At 46.8% G+C, this 23492-nt stretch overlaps 3 protein-coding genes across 6 annotated transcripts in view; 2 read left to right on the plus strand and 1 right to left on the minus strand.

Moving 5' to 3' along the window:
* The window catches only part of MUC13 (mucin 13, cell surface associated), a 29859-nt gene extending 19502 nt beyond the window's left edge, over positions 1-10357 (plus strand). For both annotated transcript variants that reach the window (XM_025914054.2, XM_086675181.1), the window contains 6 exons: positions 1916-2041; positions 2369-2501; positions 3156-3193; positions 5007-5091; positions 7344-7542; positions 9120-10357. In XM_025914054.2, the coding sequence (XP_025769839.2) occupies positions 1916-2041; positions 2369-2501; positions 3156-3193; positions 5007-5091; positions 7344-7542 (581 nt within the window). In that variant the 3' untranslated portion in view covers positions 9120-10357. The remainder of the gene's footprint in view (positions 1-1915; positions 2042-2368; positions 2502-3155; positions 3194-5006; positions 5092-7343; positions 7543-9119) is intronic.
* An 8366-nt stretch (positions 10358-18723) lies between these two features.
* LOC147577407 (uncharacterized) lies at positions 18724-22054 on the minus strand. 3 transcript variants are annotated; one of them, XR_015240244.1, is made up of 2 exons: positions 20770-22054; positions 18724-19501 (listed from the first exon to the last, which is right to left on the minus strand). XR_015240244.1 is itself a non-coding variant. In XM_086675215.1 (2 exons), exons 1-2 carry the CDS (start codon positions 21739-21741, stop codon positions 19399-19401), a joined length of 798 nt encoding a protein of 265 aa, XP_086531341.1. In that variant the 5' UTR covers positions 21742-22054; the 3' UTR covers positions 18724-19398. The 3 variants fall into 3 exon arrangements, 2 of the variants coding, with proteins under 2 accessions (XP_086531341.1, XP_086531340.1); XM_086675215.1 differs by having other exon boundaries at positions 21047-22054; XM_086675214.1 differs by having other exon boundaries at positions 20950-22054.
* The window catches only part of ITGB5 (integrin subunit beta 5), a 121798-nt gene continuing 119796 nt past the window's right edge, over positions 21491-23492 (plus strand). Inside the window, exon 1 of the mRNA XM_086675211.1 lies at positions 21491-21809. Coding sequence (XP_086531337.1) covers positions 21740-21809 — 70 coding nt within the window. The 5' untranslated portion in view covers positions 21491-21739. The remainder of the gene's footprint in view (positions 21810-23492) is intronic.

Here is a 23492-nt window from a genome sequence, read left to right on the forward strand (position 1 = left end):
TTTTTGCTTTTTAATGAATGTAACCTTTGTGGCCTAGTTTGCAAAACTGTTTTCTCTTTTTGGAAATACACAAATCCTGTTCGTGTATAGCTTTCCAGCACCTTTCCACTTTCTTCGAGATTTCACGCAGATTCTCACTGTTCTCTCGGGATCTGGAATGTAAATGCTCTGGGGTAAAGCACTTCACCTTCTACCTGAAACAATGGAGGCCCCTCTGCACCATACCTTCTCCTTGGGCTGCTGCCTCTTGGCAACGTGCATTCAACTCTTCACTGAGTGTTCCTTCCTGGCAGAAGAGACTGGAGAACACTAGTTGTGTTTCTCTCATGTCACCCATCAACATGACAGCTGCCAGGCCTGGCCTTTCTGTGGGCTCCATAGCATGAAATACACACATGACCCTCCATTTGTTCACCTATCTTTCTATTTTACCCGTTTGCTCTTTGTTGTTGGTTTTCCTGTTTGTTGTTTGGGTTTTGTCTGTGGCAAGCTTGATCTCATTTGGAGCTCTAGACTTTATTACACTATTAATATTCTGTCTTTGGTTATGGGACCTTCTTTCTGTATTTTGTTTATAAATCTCATCTGAGAATTTCCTGTGCAAACCATATGTCCATTTCTTTTTATTTTTTATTTATTTATTTTTTTAAGTTTATTTATTTTGAGAAAAAGAGTGGAGGAGGGATAAAGAGAGAGGGAGAGAGAGAATCCTGGGCAGGCTCTGTGCTGTCAGTGCAGAGCCTGATGCGGGGCTCAAACTCACAAACCATGAGATCATGACCTGAGCTGAAATCAAGAGTTGGATACTTAATTGACTGAGCCATGCAGGTGCCCCTAGTTGGCTTTTTCAAATGGTAGGCGATGAAGGAAGGTTAGTTACAGGTGTGGGATGTTTAGACGAGAATAACTACTTTCTGTTTTACCTGCTCCTATGTTTGCCCCTTACTCTATTCTCAGATTCATTTTTTTTATCCCTAATGTCTTTCAACATGCTTCTAGACTAACATTCTTAAAAGAATGCGTTCTCCTGCCATGCTTCTGCTCAGAATCTACCAATGGATTCCCAGGCTTGTAGGATAAAAGTCAACATCCTTAGCCTGGCATTCAAACTCTGCTGTACATGTGACTGAACAAAAGCATGATTATTTGTTGAGGTTCCTGGTGTGGCACTTGCATTGACATCATTCAATTCTCACAATAATCATGTGAAACAAGAATTATTAGCCCCGTTTTATAGATAGAGGACACCTGGATCCACCAAAAATCAAAAAACCGAACAGACAGCTCATAGCCTGTAAATGGCAGGGCCAAGAATTCTCATCTCTCTCCCACCTCGACACACCACCTCTCCCCTGCCCAAGGGCAACTTCACTACTCTCTGACAAGAGTCCTTTGCTGCTTTTCATGCCTACTTTTCTCCACTTGACAGACTGCCTCTCCTTTGACTGCTCAAATCTTCCCTATCCTTCAAGACTTAGCCCACCTCCTGGAACCTTCATAAGGTTGTCTTTAGCTAGTTGAGCCTCTGAATTCCCATTGTACTTAAAGTCTGGACCGTGAGTTGACTGGGGGGACTTTCTGTGGGCTCAGACATGTAACTCCACAAAGATGGGGCCCAAAAGTTATATAACTACTATGTCCCTTGTGGATCCCAGCATAGAACTAAGTGAAAAAGAGATCTTGCCCTTGAACATAATTGTACTACCTTCTATTGAATTAATTTGAATTGAATACTATAAGGACATGGTCATAGAAGGGAAAATTAGGGAGTTGGATTTGAATATCCCAGATTTCCTTTTGTTAAATCCCAAACTGTATAGAAAGGTGTGTATAACAATGGAGTAAAATGCTTTCACAAGTTACTTTATTCATATTGTCTTTCTGACTGTATTCTTGAATTGCTTGTCCCTCTCAGTTCAAAGCCTGTGTGATTATTATGGTTGTGAAAAGGAAAACCAGCAAGACAAATGTGACAATGGTTTGCTGTGTAAATGCAAGCCGGGGATGGAAAGACCTAACCCCCAGATCCCTGTGTGTGTTGGTGAGTGTTCTACCTGCTTGTGAAACTTCTTCACAACCCCCACCTTCTCTCCTTCTGCATTTACAAAATACAAGCTTTATTGCTCAAGTGTCCATGTGTCTCAGGGGTGTGCATTTGGGCTTTAGCCACATGGGTCTGGACTGAGGCCTTGGCTCCGAGCTGGTGAGGAAGCCCATGTGCAGCTTCACAGGGAGCGTGTCATGTGCACAGCCAGGGAGCACCTCACCTGACCCAGAAAAAGCAATGTGAAAAATTGTGTTCTGTGACATATCACTTGGGGGTTGAAGGCATTGTTTCTGAAAATCACCCAGAAATTCTGTTTTGAAGCCTCTGCTCCAAAGTGTCCTGATACCTGCAACGCAGACCATAATAAGCAATGCTTACTGAACAAGAACAGTGGGAGCCCCGAATGCGTGTGCCTCTCAGGCTACGAGGAAGATGATCATGGGATCTGTCGAGAGTAAGAGAAACCACTCTTTTTCATCTTGCCATAGCTTGAACTAGCCAAAAAGGATAGAACTTGTAGACATATGCATGGGTTTAGGGTCAGGATGTTGGAATGCTTCCATAAGTTGGTAAGATAAGAGCATGATCCTATCACCGTCATCATCATCAATGGTTTTTGAACATTCTCTGTGCGCCGGGAACCATGCTAGGTAATATGTCTCCCAAAACAACGCTGTCGGGAATGGATTTGTTCCCCATTTGCAGGTGAGGAAAGTGAAGCTCAGAGAATGTAAATAACAAGCCCCAGCTCACAGGGCAGCAGATAAGTGGCAGGGACATGTGGCCTCGCAGCCAAGGGGAACCCACAATGCTCCAGGCCTCTAGGGTTCAGCGTAGCCTGAATTGCCGAATCTTTCTGGAGCCCAGAGGATGGAATGTTCAGTCAGTAGGAAATGGGGCCACTGGGAATTGTGTACCCTCTTCAGCCTTCCAGAGCTCCATGGAAGGTGCTCACCCAGAAGAATGGAAGCGTAAGGCAGAAAAGAGGAAGAGGAGAAGGAGGGGGGAGAATGAAAGGAAGATGGAAAGGAAGACTGGAGGCTGGGTGGGAAGTCTGACATGCTCCCCGTGGAGACTCTGTACCATGGTTTCCATTATTGTATTTTAGGTGTGCCTTTGGCTACAACGGAGTCAACTGTAAAGACCGTGAGTATAAACGTTTTGCTTTGTTAGTAATCATCTGAGAAATGTGGAGCACATTCAAAATTCTGCCCAGGACTCCAAAGTCTCTGGCTCCCTTCATAAAGAGTGAGAAACTCTGCCTCCAGTTGGTCTTCTGGGTCATGCCATCCCATTCCTGCCCTTAGGTCATGAGCAGCAGCACCTCAGCTGTAGGAAATAACAGAACCCAGCCCACGAGGGAGGCTGGCGCCTCTGCACTTGGCCGGACCAGAGGAGGGCGTCCAAACATTCTGTTCATTCTGTACATCGGCTGAAATATGCATTTTCTGTTACTAGTAAGGGTAAAAGACCAGTATGTTCCAAAAATGTCTGTGATCGTGGGAGAGCAGAACTAAAACCCAGACATTGAGATACTCAAATCTTTTTGTTCCAGAGCCATTTACTAGCTTGCAGTGTATTGTTGCAAGTTCAGATGCTTTGTTCTCTCCCACATCCCACTGCCACCAGTCTAGGACAATACTAACTTTATATTTTTAATTATATTTTAAATCTTACCTAACTAACTAAAGACCAATGATCCAAGATGAAGGAAACATGACTGTGGCCTCCCAGTGAGCCACAAAATTCATGATGAAAAATGCTCTCAATTTCTACTATATTTGGTTGCAAGGCTGTATTTGCTAAGTCATTTCTTCCTTCTGGGCTTTTAGCATCTGCACCTACAAAATGAGAGTTTTGGACCAAATGACCTCTGAGGTCGTTTCCAGAGTGGTCTGTGCCCCCATGAATCCAAGTTGGAGGTGGCATATATGGCAGTCACAAAGCAGACAGAGAGAAAGGGTTCTAGAATAGCACTGTCCAATAGGAATGTAATGTGAGCTCCATATTTAACTTCAAATTTAAAAAATTCTAAGTAAATTAAAAAAACTTTTAATATCTTATTTATATTTGAGAGAAAAAGAAGCAGAAAGTGAGTGGGGGAGGAACAGAGAGAGAGGGAGACGCAGAATCTGAACCAGGCTCCAGGTTCTGAGCTGTCAGCACAGAGCCCGACGCGGGGCTCGAACCTACCAACCATGAGATCCTGACCTGAGCTGAAGTCAGACACTTAACCAACTGAGCCACCTGGGTGCCCCAAGTCAATTTTTCAAAGATACATAAATAAAATTATTTTAATAACATTTCATTTCACTCAATATATCACAAATATCATTTTTTAACATGTGATCAATGTAAGTGTTATTAATGAGAAATTTTACTTGTTTTCATACCGTGTATTTGAAATCTGCTGTGGGTGTTATACTCACAGGCCATCTCGCAGCGCCACATTTGTAGTGCTCGATGGTGCTAGCCAGAGCAGCTCTAGAGGAAGAGAATGGGCTGTAATGAACTCTCCCCTCGCTGATTGTATTAAGCCTCTATTAGTGAGAAATTTAAGTCCGGTCTAGTTCTCCCTGCTTGTCAACAAGGCCAGATATGGTGGGCAGGAAAAGGCAGCAGAGGTGAGGCCAGGATGTGGACCTCAGTTGAGATCTCAACTCCTACAAAGTCCAGGAAGGCCCTGCCACTGACCATGGCCTCCTTTATGTTTTTGGTCTTCTTTTATCTGGAAAGGCAGCCTCTCCTGATTGGGTTCGGAAAACACAGTTGTGGGGGAGGTGCTAAAGGAGATGAGTCTCCCACCCAACCTGCCACCTAAGCTGCCCCTGGTGGGGTCAGGGACCAGAGCCTGATTGTCTTCACAGTCAGGGACCACTGGGAACACATGTACCTTTGCAGTAGACAGTGGGGGGCCGCTCATGGGAGGTTGTGCCTACTCTTTGCTCTTCCTTTTCAGAATTTCAGCTGATCCTAACTATTGTGGGCAGCATCGCTGGCATCCTCGTTCTTGGCCTGGTGATTGCATTGATCTTCTCAGTGAGGTACGGAGTGGACGGGTCCCTTTCCCTAGGGCACAGCACCACCAGCATCATGCTCGAGGTTCTAAACATACCCAGCCTTCCTGCAGCAAGAGAAGGGAAATAAGGCGAGGCCTCTTTAACACTGTGGGCGTGTTGGCTTTTTTTCTTACCTTAATTTTCTTTGGCTTATGTAAGCCATACGTGATCACTGAAGAAAACAGAAAAATGTGTAAAGGAGCACAATTAAAAAATCGTTCACAAAATTGACCACCCTGAGGCAACTGACATTTTGGCATATATCTTTCCAGATTGTTTTTCTTTTTCAATGATATTATAGACATAATTTTGTATCTTTTGTGGGTTTTTTTTTATTCCTTTTTAAAATTTTTATTTATTTATTTTTGAGAGAGGGAGAGGGAGAGAGAACAAGTGGAGGCAGGGGCAGAGAGAGAATCCCAAGCAGGCTCCCCACTGTCAGTGCAGAGTCGGACGTGGAGTTCAAACTCCACGAACCATGAGGCCATGACCTGAGCTGAAATCAAGAGTTGGACGCTCAGCCGACTGAGCTACCCAGGCCCCCTGTATCCTTTGTGTTTTAAAACATATATGGTTAAGGTTTATTATTTTTTTTTTTTTTTTTAGCACGTAATGTGACATAGCAACTATTTTCTGATGTCACCAAAACCCTTTGTTAGCAGTTTTCAACCCCACTGGTGTTGTCAAGTGCTGTTCTCAGCAAGGACTGGCCCAGAACCCTGCAGCAGCGGTTCTCACATCAACGTCAATAGAGCCACTTGGCAGCCTGGTGCCTTAAGTGCCCTTCCTAAGAACTTGGGTCAAGTCGTTTCATTTATTCGACAAATATTTCGATAAAGTTCCCTCCATTAACAGGGAGAGAGAACACTATTATCTCCGTTCCCCTTCTAAATGTGCCAAGTGCGGGTGCACTTTGGCAAAAACAAAGCTACTTGTTTGTAACATTTAGCTCATATCTTATATTTTGGCAAAATAGGTATTTTTGCACTATAATGTGAGAGGATAAATAGATTTTGTTTCTTCTTCTCTCTTTTTTTTTTTATTCCAGTTTGATATTAACTCTTTCCTCTAGAGCCTTTATCATAAGGATGCAAAGCTGGGAAATGGGAATGTGAATTTCCCTTTTCTAGGAAGATGGCTAGAACATTCTGTTCTGGACCAAGGCTGTCTCCTCCTTTCCTAGGAGGATGGCTAACTGTCTTGGGTGTCCAGTGTCCTCAGGCCTGTTTGTGGAAACTTGTGACCCCGTGACAGCTATGTTTCTCAGTTCCTCCTTCCTGCTACAGAGCCAGGTTTGCTCCTAGTTCAGCCTCACATTCATGATTCTTGGGAACACATCAAGAATTATAATTTCTTGCCCATTTCAAAGGGAAGGAAGTCTCTTCTCAGGCACCTTAGACAGGAGTGCTCTCAAAGGGAGGCGATTCTGTTGTAGGCTGGGATGGCCACCAGGGTCCACAGGGTGAGTGGGTCTTCCCTTATGACATTTCCGGTGGATAACTGTCACCCCGAGAGTGTCCTGTGGGCATCAGAGATGCAACCAATGCACTCCGCACTGTGGCATCCGGGCACTGCAGGGGCAGGTCTGTGTGTGGGAAACAGAGTTCATCCGGGGCAGGTACCTCCCTCACCTGCAAGTGTGTATCCTTGACTTTGAATGCTTCCACTTGAGGTCCTTGAGGGGTCACAGCAGAACCTGGGAAACGCCTTTTTCTCCTTGTAAGACCTTTATACCTCGAACTTTTGTTCACCTAGGTGCTTCCACACACATTGACTTTGCTTGAATGAAAAATGGTGCCACCAATCAGCTTTTCTCTTTGACCTCTATGATTGTTTCCATATATGATTCAAAAGCACCTTAAGAATAGTAACATTATTAGCAAGATTTCCATGAGACCAACCGAATTACATGACACTGTTGGACAAGTGTTAATGTTCTGTTTTTGATGGTTACAGAGAGTTTACGAGGAGATTGTCCTAAAACTTAGGGAGTAATGAGGTATCATGGGTCCTGGGGCACCTAAGAACTTATTCTTAAATGGTTCAGACATGTTAACAAATTGGGGAATCTGGGTGATGGGCATATGGAAGCTGCATGTAGTTTTTGTTTTGTACCTTATATGTAAATTGGAAATTATTTCAAAATTTTAAAATATTTTTAAAAAAGGATATTAATGTCTGCTTCAAGGAACTTTCTGCCATTGTCAGATCCTACTAATTCTTGTTACCATTTATAGGTCAAAGAACAAAAACAAGAATATTGAAGAACAGAACTTGATTGAGAACGACTTTCAAAATCTGAGACTGAAGCAGACTACAGGCTTCAGCAATGTAGGAGCAGACGGGAGTATCTTCCCTAAAATCAGGACGAATGTCCCCAGTCAGCTACACAATCCCTATGCAAACCAGAGAAGTATGCCTCGCCCCGACTACTAGGTGAGTCAGCTGGCTTTTGAGTAAAATGCCCAGGACAGAGCAGGCACTGGGCTATTGTATCTTCAAGTCCTGGCTGCCTTGCCGTCTTTTTTGTGTTTATTTTCTAATCAAAAGAGAAAGGTTAGAGGATGTTCCCTCCTATTGCTAAACAGTCACCACTTGGTCCCTAACACTGACCATCTATGTAACTTTAGACACATCACTTAATTTCCCTGGCCTTCTATTTCCTCAGCTATAAAACCAATTTAGATGTCCTCAAGGTCCCTTTAAATTACAAACTTCTACAGATATGACTCCAGTCTGTGATGAAAATTCCTAGGCTGTTTAAGGGCCTAGGACCGAGGTCAGGCCTGGGAAGAAGTGTTGGATGAAAACATGGTTCTGTGGATTCCTTCCAGCCTGCCCATATAAAGGCAAATTTCTCCTTTCCTCTCCCCAGACTTCAAGGCATAACCCAATCAATTTCTAGAGAGATAAGGCAAGTTAGGCTGGTGATGCTTTATTTCCCTTGGGAGGATTTTCAAGGAGCATAGCTTGTATTCATTAGATTTGTATTGGATAAGCATGCTGGCATTGTTTAGTGTGATCTGAAGAAAACTGTAAGAGGCCGCTTTTATGGGGAAAGGGGACTAGGGGCCTGAGCTGGAAGGAAGGAAGGAAGGAAGGAAGAGGAAAAGGGGGCCAGAGAAGAGAGAGGTAAGGAAGAGCAGCAAGGAGAGAAATGAGTTCTTAAAAGACGAACAATAGGGGAGGAAGGGAAAGAGGGAGGGGTGTGAGTGAGGCCTACCCAGAAGAGTAGATTATAAAGAGGATAAAGGAAGAGGAGGACACGGGAGGATGGCAGAGGGGGCTGAGGAAGGGGAGCATAGACTCCGCATTCTCTGTGGACATTACACTTCTACAGACTGCCCAGGTGAGCACACTGCCTCCAAGGATCTTAATGTTCTAGGGACATTCTGGGAAAACTTGCCTTATCTCTATTTTGAAATCCCATGATTTGTTTTGCACATAAAGTTTTCTTTAGTCATGGAAGTCTGAACGGTAAATGTATGTGCAAGCAGTTGACTTGTACAAGAAGGTGCCATGTTGGGTCAGACACGTGGTCTAGCCAAGAACGAGCATCCTATGGGAGTGTCTGCTGCCCTCCCACCAAGGTGAACCCTAACCAGCAAACTCAGTAAAACCTCCTTTCCTCCTTATGCAGGGAGCCTTTACTTTAAGCATAATCTCTAAAGAGAATCCTTTAGAGGTAGAATAAGCATGGGATTTAGAGTCAGACCTGAGTTTGATGCCTTGCATCTTTTGTTACTAGTACTAGCTGTGTGATCTTTGACAAGTTATTTGACTTCTCTAGGTTTGTTTTCTCATCTATGAAATGGACAAAATAAAGCCTATCTCACAGGATAAAAAACAAGCTAATATGTATAAAAACCTAGTCCAGTGACTATTCTAACTTGAATAATACTGTTCAAGTAATGTTAATAATTTATTGATCTAAATTTTCTCATATGTTGCTGTTGCAATAGTTCCTTTCTAAGAGTTTCCCTCCCCCTCTCCCTTTCTCTCTTTTTGTCTAGAATGGCAAAAACTGGGGACCGTCCATGGCCTCAACCCAGTGTATGAGCTTTTACTTTGAGTGTCTGAAAGACTAATGGACAAGTGAGCAGCCACAAAGATTTGGCCTTTGGTATTTCTCTGCCACCCAGCACCTAGCCTCTCTCAGTGGAAGCTGTGACTGTAGTGAATGCTTGTTTGCTAAGTACCTATGAAATTAAATGCACATAGATGCGATTGGCACTTGTAAGGCAGTTGATTTTGTCCAATCAGTACAATGGTTAGGTTTCTGTTTTTGTTTTTCCTGGCAACAATAACCATGTCCAACCTAGAGGAAAGCTCCCCAGGATTGTTTGCACCTGGGAGAATGTTACTGTGATAGCCTACTGATCAGTGACCTAATTCTGAGAGACTCTTACACATCAGGTATGGAGATCCCAGGGAGGGGTGGGAAGAACTACCATCTTTTAAGGTTCTCGGGCTTATTCTCTCACAAGTTAAAATAGGATGCTACTTCTAGCCCTCAAACACGGGATTTCATCACTTTTGACCTGCCAGGATCTTGTGACCTGGTCTCATACCAAGAAGACAGAAAGAAGACCTGTCTCTCAGCTTTTTGGAGGAGAAGTGACTGGGAATCCAGGATCTTTTTGATGTTAATTAGAAAGCCCAGACTAGAAATGTCCACCATGGAGTACATTCTAAAGTTGTCGAAATGCCAGGAGCGGGTAGAGGCAGGGAGAAAGAAAAATGTAACCAGGAGTGGAAGGAACAGAGGCAGGAGTCTGGGCCTGGAGGATGAGTATGAAGGCAGGCATGCATGATCACCTTCGTCCTCAGATCCCCTCCTCAATGAGTGAACGGACATTTCCTCCCACTTATGTCCTACCCGAGACCCAGAGCCTACGTACAAGAGTGAAGACAAAACCCCAGGAGCAAGAGCTGGAAGTCACTTTGAAATTGCAGACATTCTGTTCTGCTGCTGATGAAAGAGAGAGCTTGTGACCCGATCCAGGTGTCCAGCCTTGTAATACAGAGTCCAGAGATGCTTCGCGGAGGCCTCAGCCTTCCCTGGGGACAGACGCTCAGCAGCGGCCACCCGCCCACACAGAGCCACGCCCAGCACAGGCTTTCTTTACTGTTAATAGTGTCCTTGTTTATGTCTGATGTCTGGTCCCCTTGCAAGTTATTTTTATTTGTTGTTATTATTATTTGTTCTTGACTATTAACTGTAAAGGTAACAAATAAAGTGTGTTTGGTAGGTGGTGTCCCTCCTTGTGTATGGGCGTTTGGGGATGCACACAGCAGTGAGTCTCACTTTCAATAGCAAACGTGACACATGACAAACAAGACTGATATCTTCCGTCCTTGTTAGGGGCTGTTAGACTACCCAGGGCAATTTTTAATCATGCGATAGACATTTTCAGCTGCTTCCCCATGCACATCTTAACTTGTCTCACATTATGAAGCAGCCAAACATTTTGGATAGGACCGATCTGACCCCCAGCTCCAAGGGTGGGTCTTGGTTTGCCCAAGCCCATCAGTGGAACCCCATCCCCCTTGCCAGTGATTGATTTGGTGAGCACATGGCATAAGTGGATGCAATCAGAAAAAAGCCCCAGTTTTGGTAGGAAGCTTGGAGGAAGAGAAATCCTTTGTTCCCTTGACAAAGAGGGCTTAAAGCTATGAAGCCTCGGACTGCTTCGGTTTTGCTGAGCCAACATGTAGAGGAGGGCAGAGCTAAGAGAACCAAGGAAGAATGGAGCTGGAGCTCTGATCAGACCATGCCTGAAGCATCTGGACTTGACTGTTAGTCCACTGTGAATAGTTATTTCTGTTTTTGAAGTTGAAAGCATCCTCACAGATATCACTTTGTTTATTCTCCTGTTCTCAAGGCTGGGTGGTAAACGGTATAAAGGAAACACTCTTATGAACTGTTAACACCTATAAAGACATCAGTCAACAGTTCACAGCAGAAGAATTTATGTAGATGTAACTTAAAACTGGCTGACCTTGTAACTTGTCATCACAGGCGATCTGTGTGTTACCTCCTTTACATTTGAAGATGATTCTGGATTCAGTACTAGAAGTAGGCTATTTGAACATCTTTTCTAAACAGACCCCCCCCCCCCCCGCCCCGTCCTTGTGTCCCCATCACCATATGCCAGTCTCCATCACTTCTCAAACATCCTGGGCCATATAACTCTGGGCTTCATGGACTGGACTATCATCCACTTTTCAGAGACTTTCATTGCTATTGTTTAAATAAAAAATTGTTCTAAATATGTATGCGTGTAATGTTTACATTACATGACATTACATTACAAAAATGGCTTTCACGTACAAGGATGCTTTTGATTCTTACATAATATAACTTACGATTCATTTGTTTCTGCTCACTGGGAACTTTGCAAGGGTTTCCCATGTTGGTTGTCCTGCAACCTCGGAGGGCTATCAGAATGAACTTTCTAAGATGCGAATTAGATCACGATGCCCCCTGCTTCAGGCTTTTGGGGGTTCTCCCCTGAGAGAATAAAGCTCACGGAATTGAGGCAAACTCTTGTGGCCCATCACACCACCAACTGCTCCAGCTTTGCCTAATGCCCAGGGCACTGACACGCTGGCCCCAGCTGTCGCTCCGCAAACACACCTCCTCTCCGTACCTCCAATTCTCTATTCACGCTGTTCCCTGCGCTTAGAAAGCCCCTTTCCTTCAACTGCTAACGATCCTCGCCATCTGTCTTCATTGGCTAAACCGTCAATCCCCTCTGACCAGCTTCCCTGAATCCTGTCTTCCCCCACCAGTGCTCTCAGGTAGAGGCATGCCTCCTTCACATCCCAGCTATGCCCCGAAGCCAGCTCCCCCGGGAAAGGGGTGGTGCATGGCGAGTCCGTGTTTCCTTCTCCCCAGCACAATGCCTGGCATGGAACATTAAATGACTGTGAAACAGCAGTGTGAGACAGACTCTCCCAGCTCAGTCTTGAAGAATGTGTTCATTATGTGGTGACGGTTCATTGTGGTGATGGTTTCACGGCTATTTCAAAACTTGTCCAGTTGCACACGTGACATATTTCCAGTTTATTGTATGTCAGTTATACCTCAACAAAGTTATTTTTGTAAGTGGGGGGCAGACTCTCACACAGGGTCCTCTCAGACCTTCAGGGAGGCATTCTCTGATCACAGCCCTAAGACAGGGCAGGAACATGTACGTGTTATTCTGCTGTTCTTCACGCCAAAGTTTCTCTGGGGTCAGCACTGGGGGTGGGGGGGGGAGACCAACTGGAGATGGGACACTGGCTGTCAACAGCAGGTCTCAGCTGTCCGTTGGAGTCACCTGAGGAGATTGAAAACTCACTGATGCCTGGGGCCCTTCCCAGAGCACTTCACTGGTCTAGGGCAGCCTATCAGGATCATTAAGGCCCCCAGGTGACTCGAATGTGCGGCAGATTTTGAGAACCACTGTTTTAGATCAGTGAGTGGTTTGGCCAGAACCCAGATCGCATCATTTCCAATTCCTTCCCTGGAGTCCGTTGTGCCCAAGAAGCAACCACCAGTTGCCTTCAACACTAAACTGGCTTGAGATTCAAATCTCTGGGGCAGTTTTGCCCCTGAACCAAAGTCCCCCCAGCCCTTCCTAGCAGCTGGGCAAATCCCATGGCCAGTAGGTGGCGCCGTATCCTCTGACTTGCAAAAACCCCCACCTCTGGCAGGGCTGCGCTTTCAAAAGACTCCTTTGAAATTGTTAAGTTTGAATGCGCTAATACTAAATAATTTCCCCTTGACTTCTTGGTCTCTTCAATCCTCACTCTTGTGCCAGAGAAACATGAATATGACTCTTGTAATCTCACTCTAGTAATATTTGCATCATTTTCCCTGGGTCATTAGAGATCGTACGTGGTTCCCTTCATTGGCTCTAAGATAACTGAGTATTGAAGTCATGTTAACATCGTTGTGCATAAAATTTGATACAACTGTTCAGATAACCGATTTTTTATTTCATGGTAATTTTCCAAAATAGAAAAAGGAAATTCATTTTCACTGAAAAATTCTTCAGTTAAGGTAAAAGTACAAAATGCCACCAATAGGAAGTCTCTTTCATCAGCTTTCATGAGGTGAGCAGGTCTGGCTGTTTTTTTAAGGGAATGAGGTTGAGGAAAGGCCTGGGGCACAGCATAGGGGCCTTCCCCTCAACCTCCAGTCTATGAAATGTGTGTTCTTTTACTCAAAGAAGCCTGGGACAAATCATCAAAGGCTTAATAATTCCTGCAGTCCTGATTTTCTGAGCCCACAGTCATGACATATGGTCCAATAGAAGAATTTTCTTCTGCCTTCAGGTGAGAGAAGGAAAACATTCTGCACAGGTCAGTTCTGGAACGTTTGGACTAAGTATCGAGGGATGAGTCAGAGTTGACTAGTCGGAAGAGAGAAGGGATAAGGCCTTCTGCGAGGAAGAAACACCAACATGCAAAGGTGAGAGTGTGTTTATGAGGCAGAAATGCCGGGTGGGGGGTCGAAGGGCCTTGCGTGTCACATAATCACTGGATTCCTGGTCTTTCAGTTATACCAAGTATGTATCCCATCTTCTTTTTCTAAAGAGCAGGCTAAACAACTATAATTAGTAAGGCATTGACCACATCTTCTGATGTAGATAACTTGCAAGCCCTCCGTGGTCTCTTTGGAAGGAAGGAGCCCAGCTTGCTCAAGTTAAGGCCTGTGAGTATCCTGCCTCGGGTCTGACTTGGCTCCGTCCTTCTGCGCCACTTGGAAAACAGTGATTTGGGTGACCTCGTCTAAGAGCCACACACCCCTCAGCTAATTACATTTTGGCCTGTTGATCTGAGAGGGTGAAAGGCCCTGTGTTTGCTGTCAGTGAAGATTTAATTGTGGTTGGGGACGAGTGCTGGAAGGACAGCTATACAGCATAGAGCTCTTGTGACCAAAGGCCTGCTGTAACCCTGGAGGGGCCATCTGTTTAACATGACTTAGACTTGTAGGTCAAAGCTATTGCCCTTAGAAGTCATTCAGGGATCTCCCAAATTGAGGAAGTATTCAATTAATAATTACTGAATGCCTACCATGTACCAGGAATTTTCAGATGTATTTACTAATTTAACCTGCATACAAATATTTTCTAAAATAATCATAAGACTACCTATTGCACTTTAGAAAATATTACAATATTACCGTGTATTTCTTTAAAATACACTCAAATTATGTCAAGACTATGTCGTAGTCACGCTGAAGATCAGAAATTCCAAATGAGGCAGCTGTGATGTAGTAGAAAGAAGAATGGTCCCTGGTGTCAGGAGATCTTGGCTCTCTCACTTATCACTTCTCTAAGCCCCAGTCCAAAAGGGGAGAATAAGGCATGTTTTACAGTGAGGATTTGTATGAACTATACATACCTGGCTGGGCACCATCCTTTGGGCCTGAGCGTGGCAACTTTTTGAACTGTGTCTTTGTGAGGAAGCTGGAAAGCCAGCAAATCTCCTACAGTGCAACAAGGCCCTTCTTTCCTACCTGAGCTGACCGCGACGCTAGGCTAACACCAGAGCTCCATGTGATGAACTGTGGATAGTGCCAGGCTGGTCAGCTAGGATTCCTAGCCACATTTTCTGACTAAAGTCAAGTGTGGCCTCTGGAAGGCTTGTGGTCTGAATGTTTAGTTGAACCCAGGAGGGACCTCAGGTGGCCACTGCAGGCATCGTGGCTTATTTCATGATCTCTGAAATGTTAGAGCAGACAGTGACTTATCTCTACTGAAGCCAGGGAAAAGGAAACTGTCAAAGAAGGAGCTTGGGTTTACATGGAATGAAGAATTTGCTGTGATTAATGATTAAACAATCAAAGTATCTTAGCTAGGGGGCTTATGGAAGATCCTGGGACATCATTTAAAGAGGTGCATCAGGGGTGCCTGGGTGGCTCAGTCAGTCAAGCGTCTGACTTCGGCTCGGGGCATAATTTCATGGTTCATGGGTTCAAGCCTCACATCAGGCTCTCTGCTGTTAACCTGAATTCTGCTTTGGATCCTCTGTCTCCCCCTCTCTCCGCCCCTCCTCGATGCTCCTCCCTGACTCTACTGTCTCAAAAATAAACAAACATCTAAAAAAATTGTTTAAGAGGTGGGGTGACCATCTTCTGAGTCCATTCTCAAGACAGATCTTCACTGTCTTCCCACAGGCCTTGCACCCTCTGTTAAAGGGCAGTGGTGTTTTGAAGGACAACTTTCAGTTGGTACAACAGGTTATGTAAAGCAGAGCCTGCTGCCAAGTGCCAAACACATTTGACTTCACAAGTAGTAATTACAGAACCAGGTCTGGCATGGACTAGAGTCTTCTCTTTCCACGTGAGCAAACTGTGGTCCAAAGAGGGGCAGGCCGTTGCACGGCTGCTCAGCTAGGTTATGGCATTGAGACTGGAACTCAGTTCTTCTGATTTGGAGCCCAGATTGCTAGTTTTCCTCCACTAGCAATTATATATGAAGAGCTATATTCCACAGAAGGGCAGCAGGCCCTGCACACAGGCCAAAGTTGGATCCCAGGCAGTAGCCTGATGCTTGTTGCAGTGCTATTGGCCCTTGGCTTCCTGTAGACCCTGTCCCCAGGCAGTTACTCATCTCCATGCCCCCACCCCACCCCGACCTGGTCCCCCAGAAAGACATAGGGGGTCAGGTCCTACCTTTTGAAAAGCTGCTGATCTTCTAGCTAAGCATTGTCTTAAGGACCGCTGATAGCGCTAACGCAAGGCAGGAGAGAGAGACAGGAAGAAAGTGGGAGGTGGCAAGTAAGGGAATGGAGTGTAGGTGAAAAGGAGGATAAAAAGAAGGTGGTTCTCAGGTGGCCAATGCTCAGCTTCCAGGAGCATTCCCAAGTTACTGGCTTCTTCCCTCCTGTCTTCAGATGTCTCCGTCCCTGCCTGTGTTCACTGCCTTCTGTCCCATCCTCCTACTCTGTGGCATTTCCCCCAGGCCACATCTGCATGGACCGCACCTGCTCTGTGCCCCTTCCCCCCCATCCCCTGCTCTCTCCTTTTTTCTTGCCACTTACTCTCCAGGTCTCTAGACATGATTAATTTAAAAGGTGTGGGGTGTATGTGTGTGTGTGTGCTTGTGTTCATTCATTGTAATTTTATTGAAACAACTGGAAAAGAATCCATGCCTTTAGGTGGTGTGAAGTAACTTCTAGAAAGAAAGAAACATATCGTGATGGCTTTGCTGGCGTGGAGAAGGCACATTTAGGGAAGGACTCCAGCAGTCTCCTCGGGGTCCAAGCCCTACGGATAATTTTAAAGAAAAGTTTTCTCAAAGGAAAACACACATGCCAAAATTAGTTGAAAAACATAACAACTTTCACTGTAATTTAATTTATGGATATTATTTTTAAATGTTTCAGTTCATGAAAGCCAGAAAACAGATATTCCCTCTGGAATAGATAATCTTAAAAATATTTTCAAAACTAACCTTTGAAAAATTGCTCTCAGAAAGATATAATAATGAGTGTTTTCAGAATTGATAATTATATGAACAGGGCGAGGGCTGAAAACATGAAGCTTATTTAGCAAGAGCATGCTAGCTACTTCATAAATGAGTTTAAAATGCTTGCATATGCTTCTCAGCCTCAGAGAAATGTGACATTTCTATGACTTACGGCTACGTTTTTACATTAAGAGCAACAACAAACAGAAAGCCCATTCCTTATTGTTGAAAATTTCTGTCAAGACCTGTTTTGTATTCCATTTCTTCATGTGAAATTCTATCCACCTCAGGCTTGGCATAACCCCAATGTGACTGCTTAACCCAAAAACAAACAAAAATAACAGGGATCTATTATAGGCCAGTTAACATCGTAGGCTATTTTCACCAAAATGGAACCTGGTGTGCTCACCACGGCTTGTGATGTGCCCATCTCCTCGTGTGTACCCATTACCTCGACATTGCCTCTAGCTGTGTCCTTGGTGGTCCCCTAGTGCCTGTAAACTCTGAGATCCAGTATAGGGGTTATATTTTCCTAACCCCAGGACCATGGTGCACAGGAGGAGAAAAACCTATAAAGAACATTTTCCTATAAAAAGAAATCAAATTCGGGGAGGCACCTGGGTGGCTCAGTTGGTTGAGCATCTGACTTCAGCTCAGATCATGATCTCGCAATTTGTGGGTTTGACCCCACATTGGGCCCGCTGCTGTCAGCCTATCAGCCCCCTTCAGATCCTCTGTTCCCTCCCCTCTCTTTGCTCGTCCCCCCATTTGTGCTCTCCCAAAAACTAATAAATTTTTTTTAAAGAAATACAATTTGGTATTTTTTTTTAATTTTCAATATTTACTTTATTTCTGAGAGAGAGAGAGAGAGAGAGAGTGCGAGTGGGGGAGGGACAGAGAGAGAGGGAGAGACAGAATCTGAAGCAGGCTCCAGGTTCTGACCTGTCAGCACAGAGCCTGACGCAGGGTCCAGCTTGTGAACTGTGAGATCACGCCTGAGCCGAAGTTGAACACCCAACCGACTGAGCCACCCAGCCACCCCTAGAATTTGGTATTTTTAAAATAAAAAGTTAATATTAACTTTAAAGAAAATGTTGTACATGCTTCATAGCCCTGTTAATTGCTGCAAAGGAATTTTGTAACATTTTGTCACCAGGGTCATTCATTTCTTGCACCGTGACAAATCCTAGGCAGGACTGTTAAAAGCAGAGGAAATGAAGCATATTATCTAAACTAAGGTGAACACCCTAGTGTTGTTGTCGTCTCCTCTCACCTTGAATAATGACCTGCATATTAAATTACAACTATGTATTGGCAAAAATTTTTTGATCTGGATTATAGATCGAATTTCACAATGTGCCAACTCACTATGGGAATGAGTTGGCATGTAAATCTGAATTGTGAACCAGAAAAGTTTTAACTAATATGATTTGTTAACTATTTTTTTTAAATTATGGCAAAATATACATTACATAAAATTTACCATTTTAGCCATTTTAAAGTGCACAGTTCAGTGGCATTAAGTACGCTCACAGTGTTGTGCAGCCATCACTATGATCCATTCATTCCCAGAACTTTTCCATTACCCCAAACTGGAAATTTATAGCCATTAATTAATAATTCCCCATCCCTCCCCACTCTATGAATTGGCCTACTCTCGATACCTCAAATATGTAGAATCGTATAATATTTGTCCTTTGTGTCTTGCTTATTTCACTCGGCATGTTGTCACAATTTATCTGTGTTTTTTTTTTTAATTTTTTTTTTACATTTATTTATTTTTGAGAAACAGAGTGAGACAAAGTGTGAGCGGGGGAGGGGCAGAGAGAGAAGGAGACACAGAATCTGAAGCAGCCTCCAGGCTCTGAGCAAGCGGTCAGCACAGAGCCTGATGCGGGGCTTGAACCCACAAACTGTGACATCATGACCTGAGCTGAAGTGTGACACTCAACAGACTGACCCACCCAGACGCCCCACAGTTTATCTGTGTTATAGCACATGTCAGAATTGAATTCCTTTCTAAGGCTAAATAATAGTCCAGTGTAGGTAGATACTACATTTTGTTTATCCACTCATCTGTCCATGGACATCTGAGTTGTTTCCACCTTTTGGCTATTTTGAATACTGCTGCTTTGAACACGGGTATACAGCAGTTGCTGGATCATATGGGTAATTCTGTGTTTAACTTTTTTAAATGTTTATTTATTTTTGACACAGAGAGAGAGAGAGAGACAGAGCATGAGTGGGGGAGGGGCAGAGGAAGAGGGAGACACAGAATCCGAAGCAGGTGCCAGGCTCTGAGCTGTCAGCACAGAGATAGACTCGGGGCTCGAACTCACAAACCGTGAGATCATGACCTGAGCCCAAGTCGGATGCTCAACCGACAGCCACCCAGGCGCCCTTCTGTGTTTAACTTTTTGAAGAACTAATCTTGTTTTAACACTAGAAGACACATAACATTTCTCTGGGTTATCCTTGCTCAAACCTTGAGAGTGAACCCCAAGCCAACCAGGGGTCTCCTTTGGGCCCGGCAGCTCAGCAGTGATCGGCCATGGGATGTGCTCCCAGCAGCTACAAGGGAAGCCGTTCCAGACGCCTTGGGCACTGCTGCGGGTCTCCCTTTCTGAGCAGGTGCATCTGTACACCCTGACTCTGCCCCTTAGAGGAAGGCAAAGCATTTGAAGGGCACTTCCACCCCCCAGCATAATGAATGAAGAGTTCTAGGACAGGGTAAAAGGGGCAAACTAGAAACAAAAAGCTTCAGAGGAATTAGAAAAGGCATTTGCAAAATAGTTCTAAGATAATGGAGCATGGAAGAATGTTGTCATCATTTGGGACTCAGCGGCTTATGGCAGGTCTGGGCAGGTTGGGAACAACCAGGTGGGATGGGATAGGGGCAGACTTGATTGCAGCACTTTCCAGGTGCAGTCCTGGTAAACAGGGGTCTGTGTTAGGCCTGTACCCATTAAAAACTCCCCATTCCCCCCTCTCTCCAGCCCCTAGTAACTGCTATTATACGTTCTGACTCTAAGAATTGGCCTATTTTAGGTTTCTTATATCAGCAGAATCACACAATATTTTTCCTTTTGTGTCTAGCTTATTTCACGTAAGCAAATAAGGGTCTGAACTGGGAAACACTGTGTTGGGGGTGGGGGAAGTGATGCACAGAAGATCGGACATCAAAAGGCCTAAACTCAGAGCATGCTTGATACGTACAAATTACTGTACTTATCAATGCAATATTTACCCAGTTTTTGAGACTTAACTTTACTTCCATCTAATCCATCTTTCCATCTCTGCCAGACAAATCTGAAATCACCACTTGGCACATGACAGCTCCCGGTTCAAACTGTCTTCTCTAGCTTCCCATTATTTATGACCATTGCCTCCCAAGGTTGGATAAGAGTAGCTCCCAAGGCCATTCCCCTGAGAGGCAGGAAGACACTAGATAGACCTTGAAGGGGGCCGGGGTGGGGGGGGCGCTCTGCAGCACCAATTCTCCTGGAAAACATTTGGGGATAAGTACGATTTTTACATCAGAACAAACATGGGGATATTGTAGAATCCAATGTTTGCATGCAGTTTAAGGACAAAATCCTGGCCTTCAGTGAAATTTGGAGCTTTTCATCTAGGCCCAGTATACTCCAAGAGGAAGTTTACATCCTTGGGCATCAGGGCACCACCCCGGCAGAGTCTGGGAGGGGAAAGGGGCATGCATATTAAATTGCAAACTCCTTAATCTGGGCAGTCAGAACTATCTCCTGCCTGGCCTCTGGGAGCTGCCACTTTGCTCTTTACTCCTTAACTGCTTCTGTTTTTAGTAAAGGCATTCTGAACCTTTGGACAGGCATCCCAGGTCTGTCACTTCCTCTGGCAAGTTAATACCTCTGTGCGTCAGTTTTCTCATCCGGATAACAGTAGGGTTTGGGGGACAATTAAGTGAGTTAACAAGGTAATTTAGTGCCGTGCCTTGCTAGCACTGTTCTCTGTCCACGTTAGACATGCTCTTTCTATTGCCTTTTACATGAAGACCGCCTCTCCTCCTCTTGCCTATAAACCATTCCAGTCTTAATCCATTCATCGCGGCCCAGCTCAAGGCCACCTGTCCCTTCTCACGCGCTGTCAGGGGAAGCTCCCCAATTGCTACTGGTAAGTTCAGAACCAGCTCTGCTGAAGGATAAGGTGAAAGCCTGAGCACCTGTTTCTGAGTTTATCAGTTTAACTTCACGGAAACCGCCAGGGATGAGGAAGGCTAGCGGCATATCGTCCAGGCTCGAACCTCGAAAACGGCAAAGTGCTTGCGAGGGACAAGTGGGCTGTACATGTGCCTCCACGCCCCACATGCCCTCCCTTCGAGATCCAGCGCGTCTCCTCTTACTACACCCGCAGGCGCCTCCGTCTCTCCTCGGGGCGATCGCGCTGCTGGAGGTGCGACTTTGGGAGAGCCAGACGGCCAAGGCAGGATCTCACCATACCTTCTCTCCGTCTCGAAGTCTAGCAATTCAAAGTAATCACGGTTCGCCCCTTGGAGCGTGCCCGTCTTTCCCCCTGGCGCCAGGCTGCTAAGAAAGCAGAGCGAGACCCTCCTTAGCGACTTCGTTCCCCCGGGGCCCCCAGTAAGCGCGGCGTAAGGGACTTGCACCTGGGCGCCCCGGGATCCGCGTCCCCGGGCGGGTCCCCGCTCGGGGCGGAGCTGGCCCGGCCCGGAGCTCGCCCCGCCCCGCCGTAAACTGACCGTGTGGCAGCCGGGCGGGGGCTTAGAGGGGGGAGAAGGGGAGGAGAGAGGAGGGAGGAAAGTGGAGCCTGGCGGGCCGGAGGGAGGAAGGGAAGGGGCGGAGGCGGAGGGCAGAGTGTGGCGGCGCGTCCCGGAGCCCGAGTCGCGGCCCCAGCGCGGAGCCCGCCCCTCCCCGGCCCAGAGCCGCCCGCCGGGGCCGTCCCGAGCCGCGATCCCCCGGCAGCCCCGGGACTCGGCTGCGAGCACTGCGGGAGGGATGGTGGTGGCGGGGCGCCGGCCAGCGCAGCCGCCAGCTCCTCCCGCCCGGCCAGGGGGGCTGTGAGCCGGGCATGAGGCTGCGGCCCCCGGCCCTCGCCCCCCGCGTTCCGGCCTCGGCCCCGGGCCCCCGCGGAGCCCGCCGTCCGCGCCGCCGCTGAGGCCGGGCGCCCCCACCATGCCGCGGGCCCCGGCGCCCCTGTACGCCTGCCTGCTCGGGCTCTGCGCGCTGGTGCCCAGCCTCCCAGGTAAGCCGCGTCGCCCGCCGCGCAGAGAAACTTTGTCCCGCTAGGAGCCTCCCGCCGGCGGCGTGGAGGGCGGGGCGAGGGGCGCTGTCTGGGTGGGGGAGCGTCTTCCGGGCTCCCCACCCCCCAGGGGGCGAGCGGCGGGGTGCCGCCCGGTGGGGGGCTCGCGAGGTGCGTGCGCCACCCCGCGCGCAGCCAGCAGCCGCCCCGGCGCGCTGTCGTCGGCCGCCGGTCAGTCCCGGGCCGAGGAGGAGTCTCCCCTTCCTGTGTAAACAGCCTTGCCCGGCTGCTGACCGGCCCGCGTGCGCCCGCGCCCTCTGCCCGGGGAGGGCCGCCGCCAGCCCTGCGTGGGGGCCGGGGCGCCTCGCTCCCGGGCACAAAGCGGCCCTTGTGGCCGGCCGGGGGCGGGCGGGCTGCGGGGAGGCGCCGAGGGATGCCGCCAGTGCCCTGGTCCCCAGAAGGCGAAGGGCAGCGAGGGGGGCGCGAGAGCCGGAGTCCTTGCTGGAGCCACGGCTACTCCGGAGGGCTTGTGTCTTCGAACTGCGGGTGCTCGGGGCCCCTAAGCGCATGCTAGAGTTTCACAGCACCCAGTTTAACGGCCTTCTTTTAAAGTTTAATCCCCGTGCTTCCTCCCGAAGCCACCGCCAAACCCTTGGGACACCGGCGTCCCAAGTCACAGCCCCACCGGGGACTTACCGACCTGACTCCTGCCTGGGTTTATCCCGAGATAACACGAAACACTCGCCCTGGAACATTCCCCTAACTCTGGAGGATTCTGGGGCGGAGGCAGGAGGTGTGCTATTGCTTTGGCGCGATACTGCCAGGGGCTGGAGGCTGTGTGAGGAGCCCTCACTTACCTGCTTTAAGTTTTCCGAGTTGGGACGAGAGTGGATGTGGCAGTTAGGAGGCCCCAGAGGAAGGATGCTCCGTTTTTGCGCAGGGGCTGACGGACAGATAAGCCACCCCGAGCCCCTACCAAAAAATCAGGAAGCTCTAGCTTTTCTCCTTTCCCGGAGGAAATAATTGTGTCCTTTATTGCTTCATTCTCTAGCAGGCCCACGATACTGGATTGCTCTTGTGCCTGGCTGCCAAGGGAGAGGGCACTAGTCCCCTACGGGGCCTCATTTGCATGAAGACCTGGAGGTTTACCTCTGAGCAGGAGGAGGGTTCTGGGCAAACGAAAACTTCTTTAGGCCCTAATGCAAACTTAATACTGGAGCAAGATATCTTTTATGGGAAAATAATCACTGTAGAACGTGGAGTAGATCAGTGGTTTCCAAACACCCATCTGGCAAGCAGTGCCCATCGCTGATGGGTCCTCATGGGTCCTCAGGGAAATGCAGCTCAGAGAAGGATGGCAGCTTGTGGCACACACAGGAGTTTATCTTTGTCAGTGGTCCCCTGCCTCACAGGACTGCCCTTTAATTTGAAATGATGTCTTTTTTATTTTTGGTTGGTATAGTTGGTTTCATTTATTTTTTTAGTGATTTATAGTGATGACAGGGTAGTTTTTCTTTTTGGCAAAATAAAAAATCTAGCAATCCTGTATAAATTTCCCCTCCTCTTTTTCTGTTTCTTCTGTTCTTTTTTTTTTTTTTTTTTAAGTTTATTTATTTTGGGAGCGAGAGGGAGAGAGAGAGAGCTCATGAGCACACAAGTCGGGGGAGGGCAGAGAGAGAGAATCCC

Source organism: Puma concolor, chromosome C2 (assembly GCF_028749965.1).
Source record: "Puma concolor isolate L17-30 chromosome C2, mPumCon1.1.hap2, whole genome shotgun sequence".
Lineage (NCBI taxonomy): Eukaryota > Metazoa > Chordata > Mammalia > Carnivora > Felidae > Puma > Puma concolor.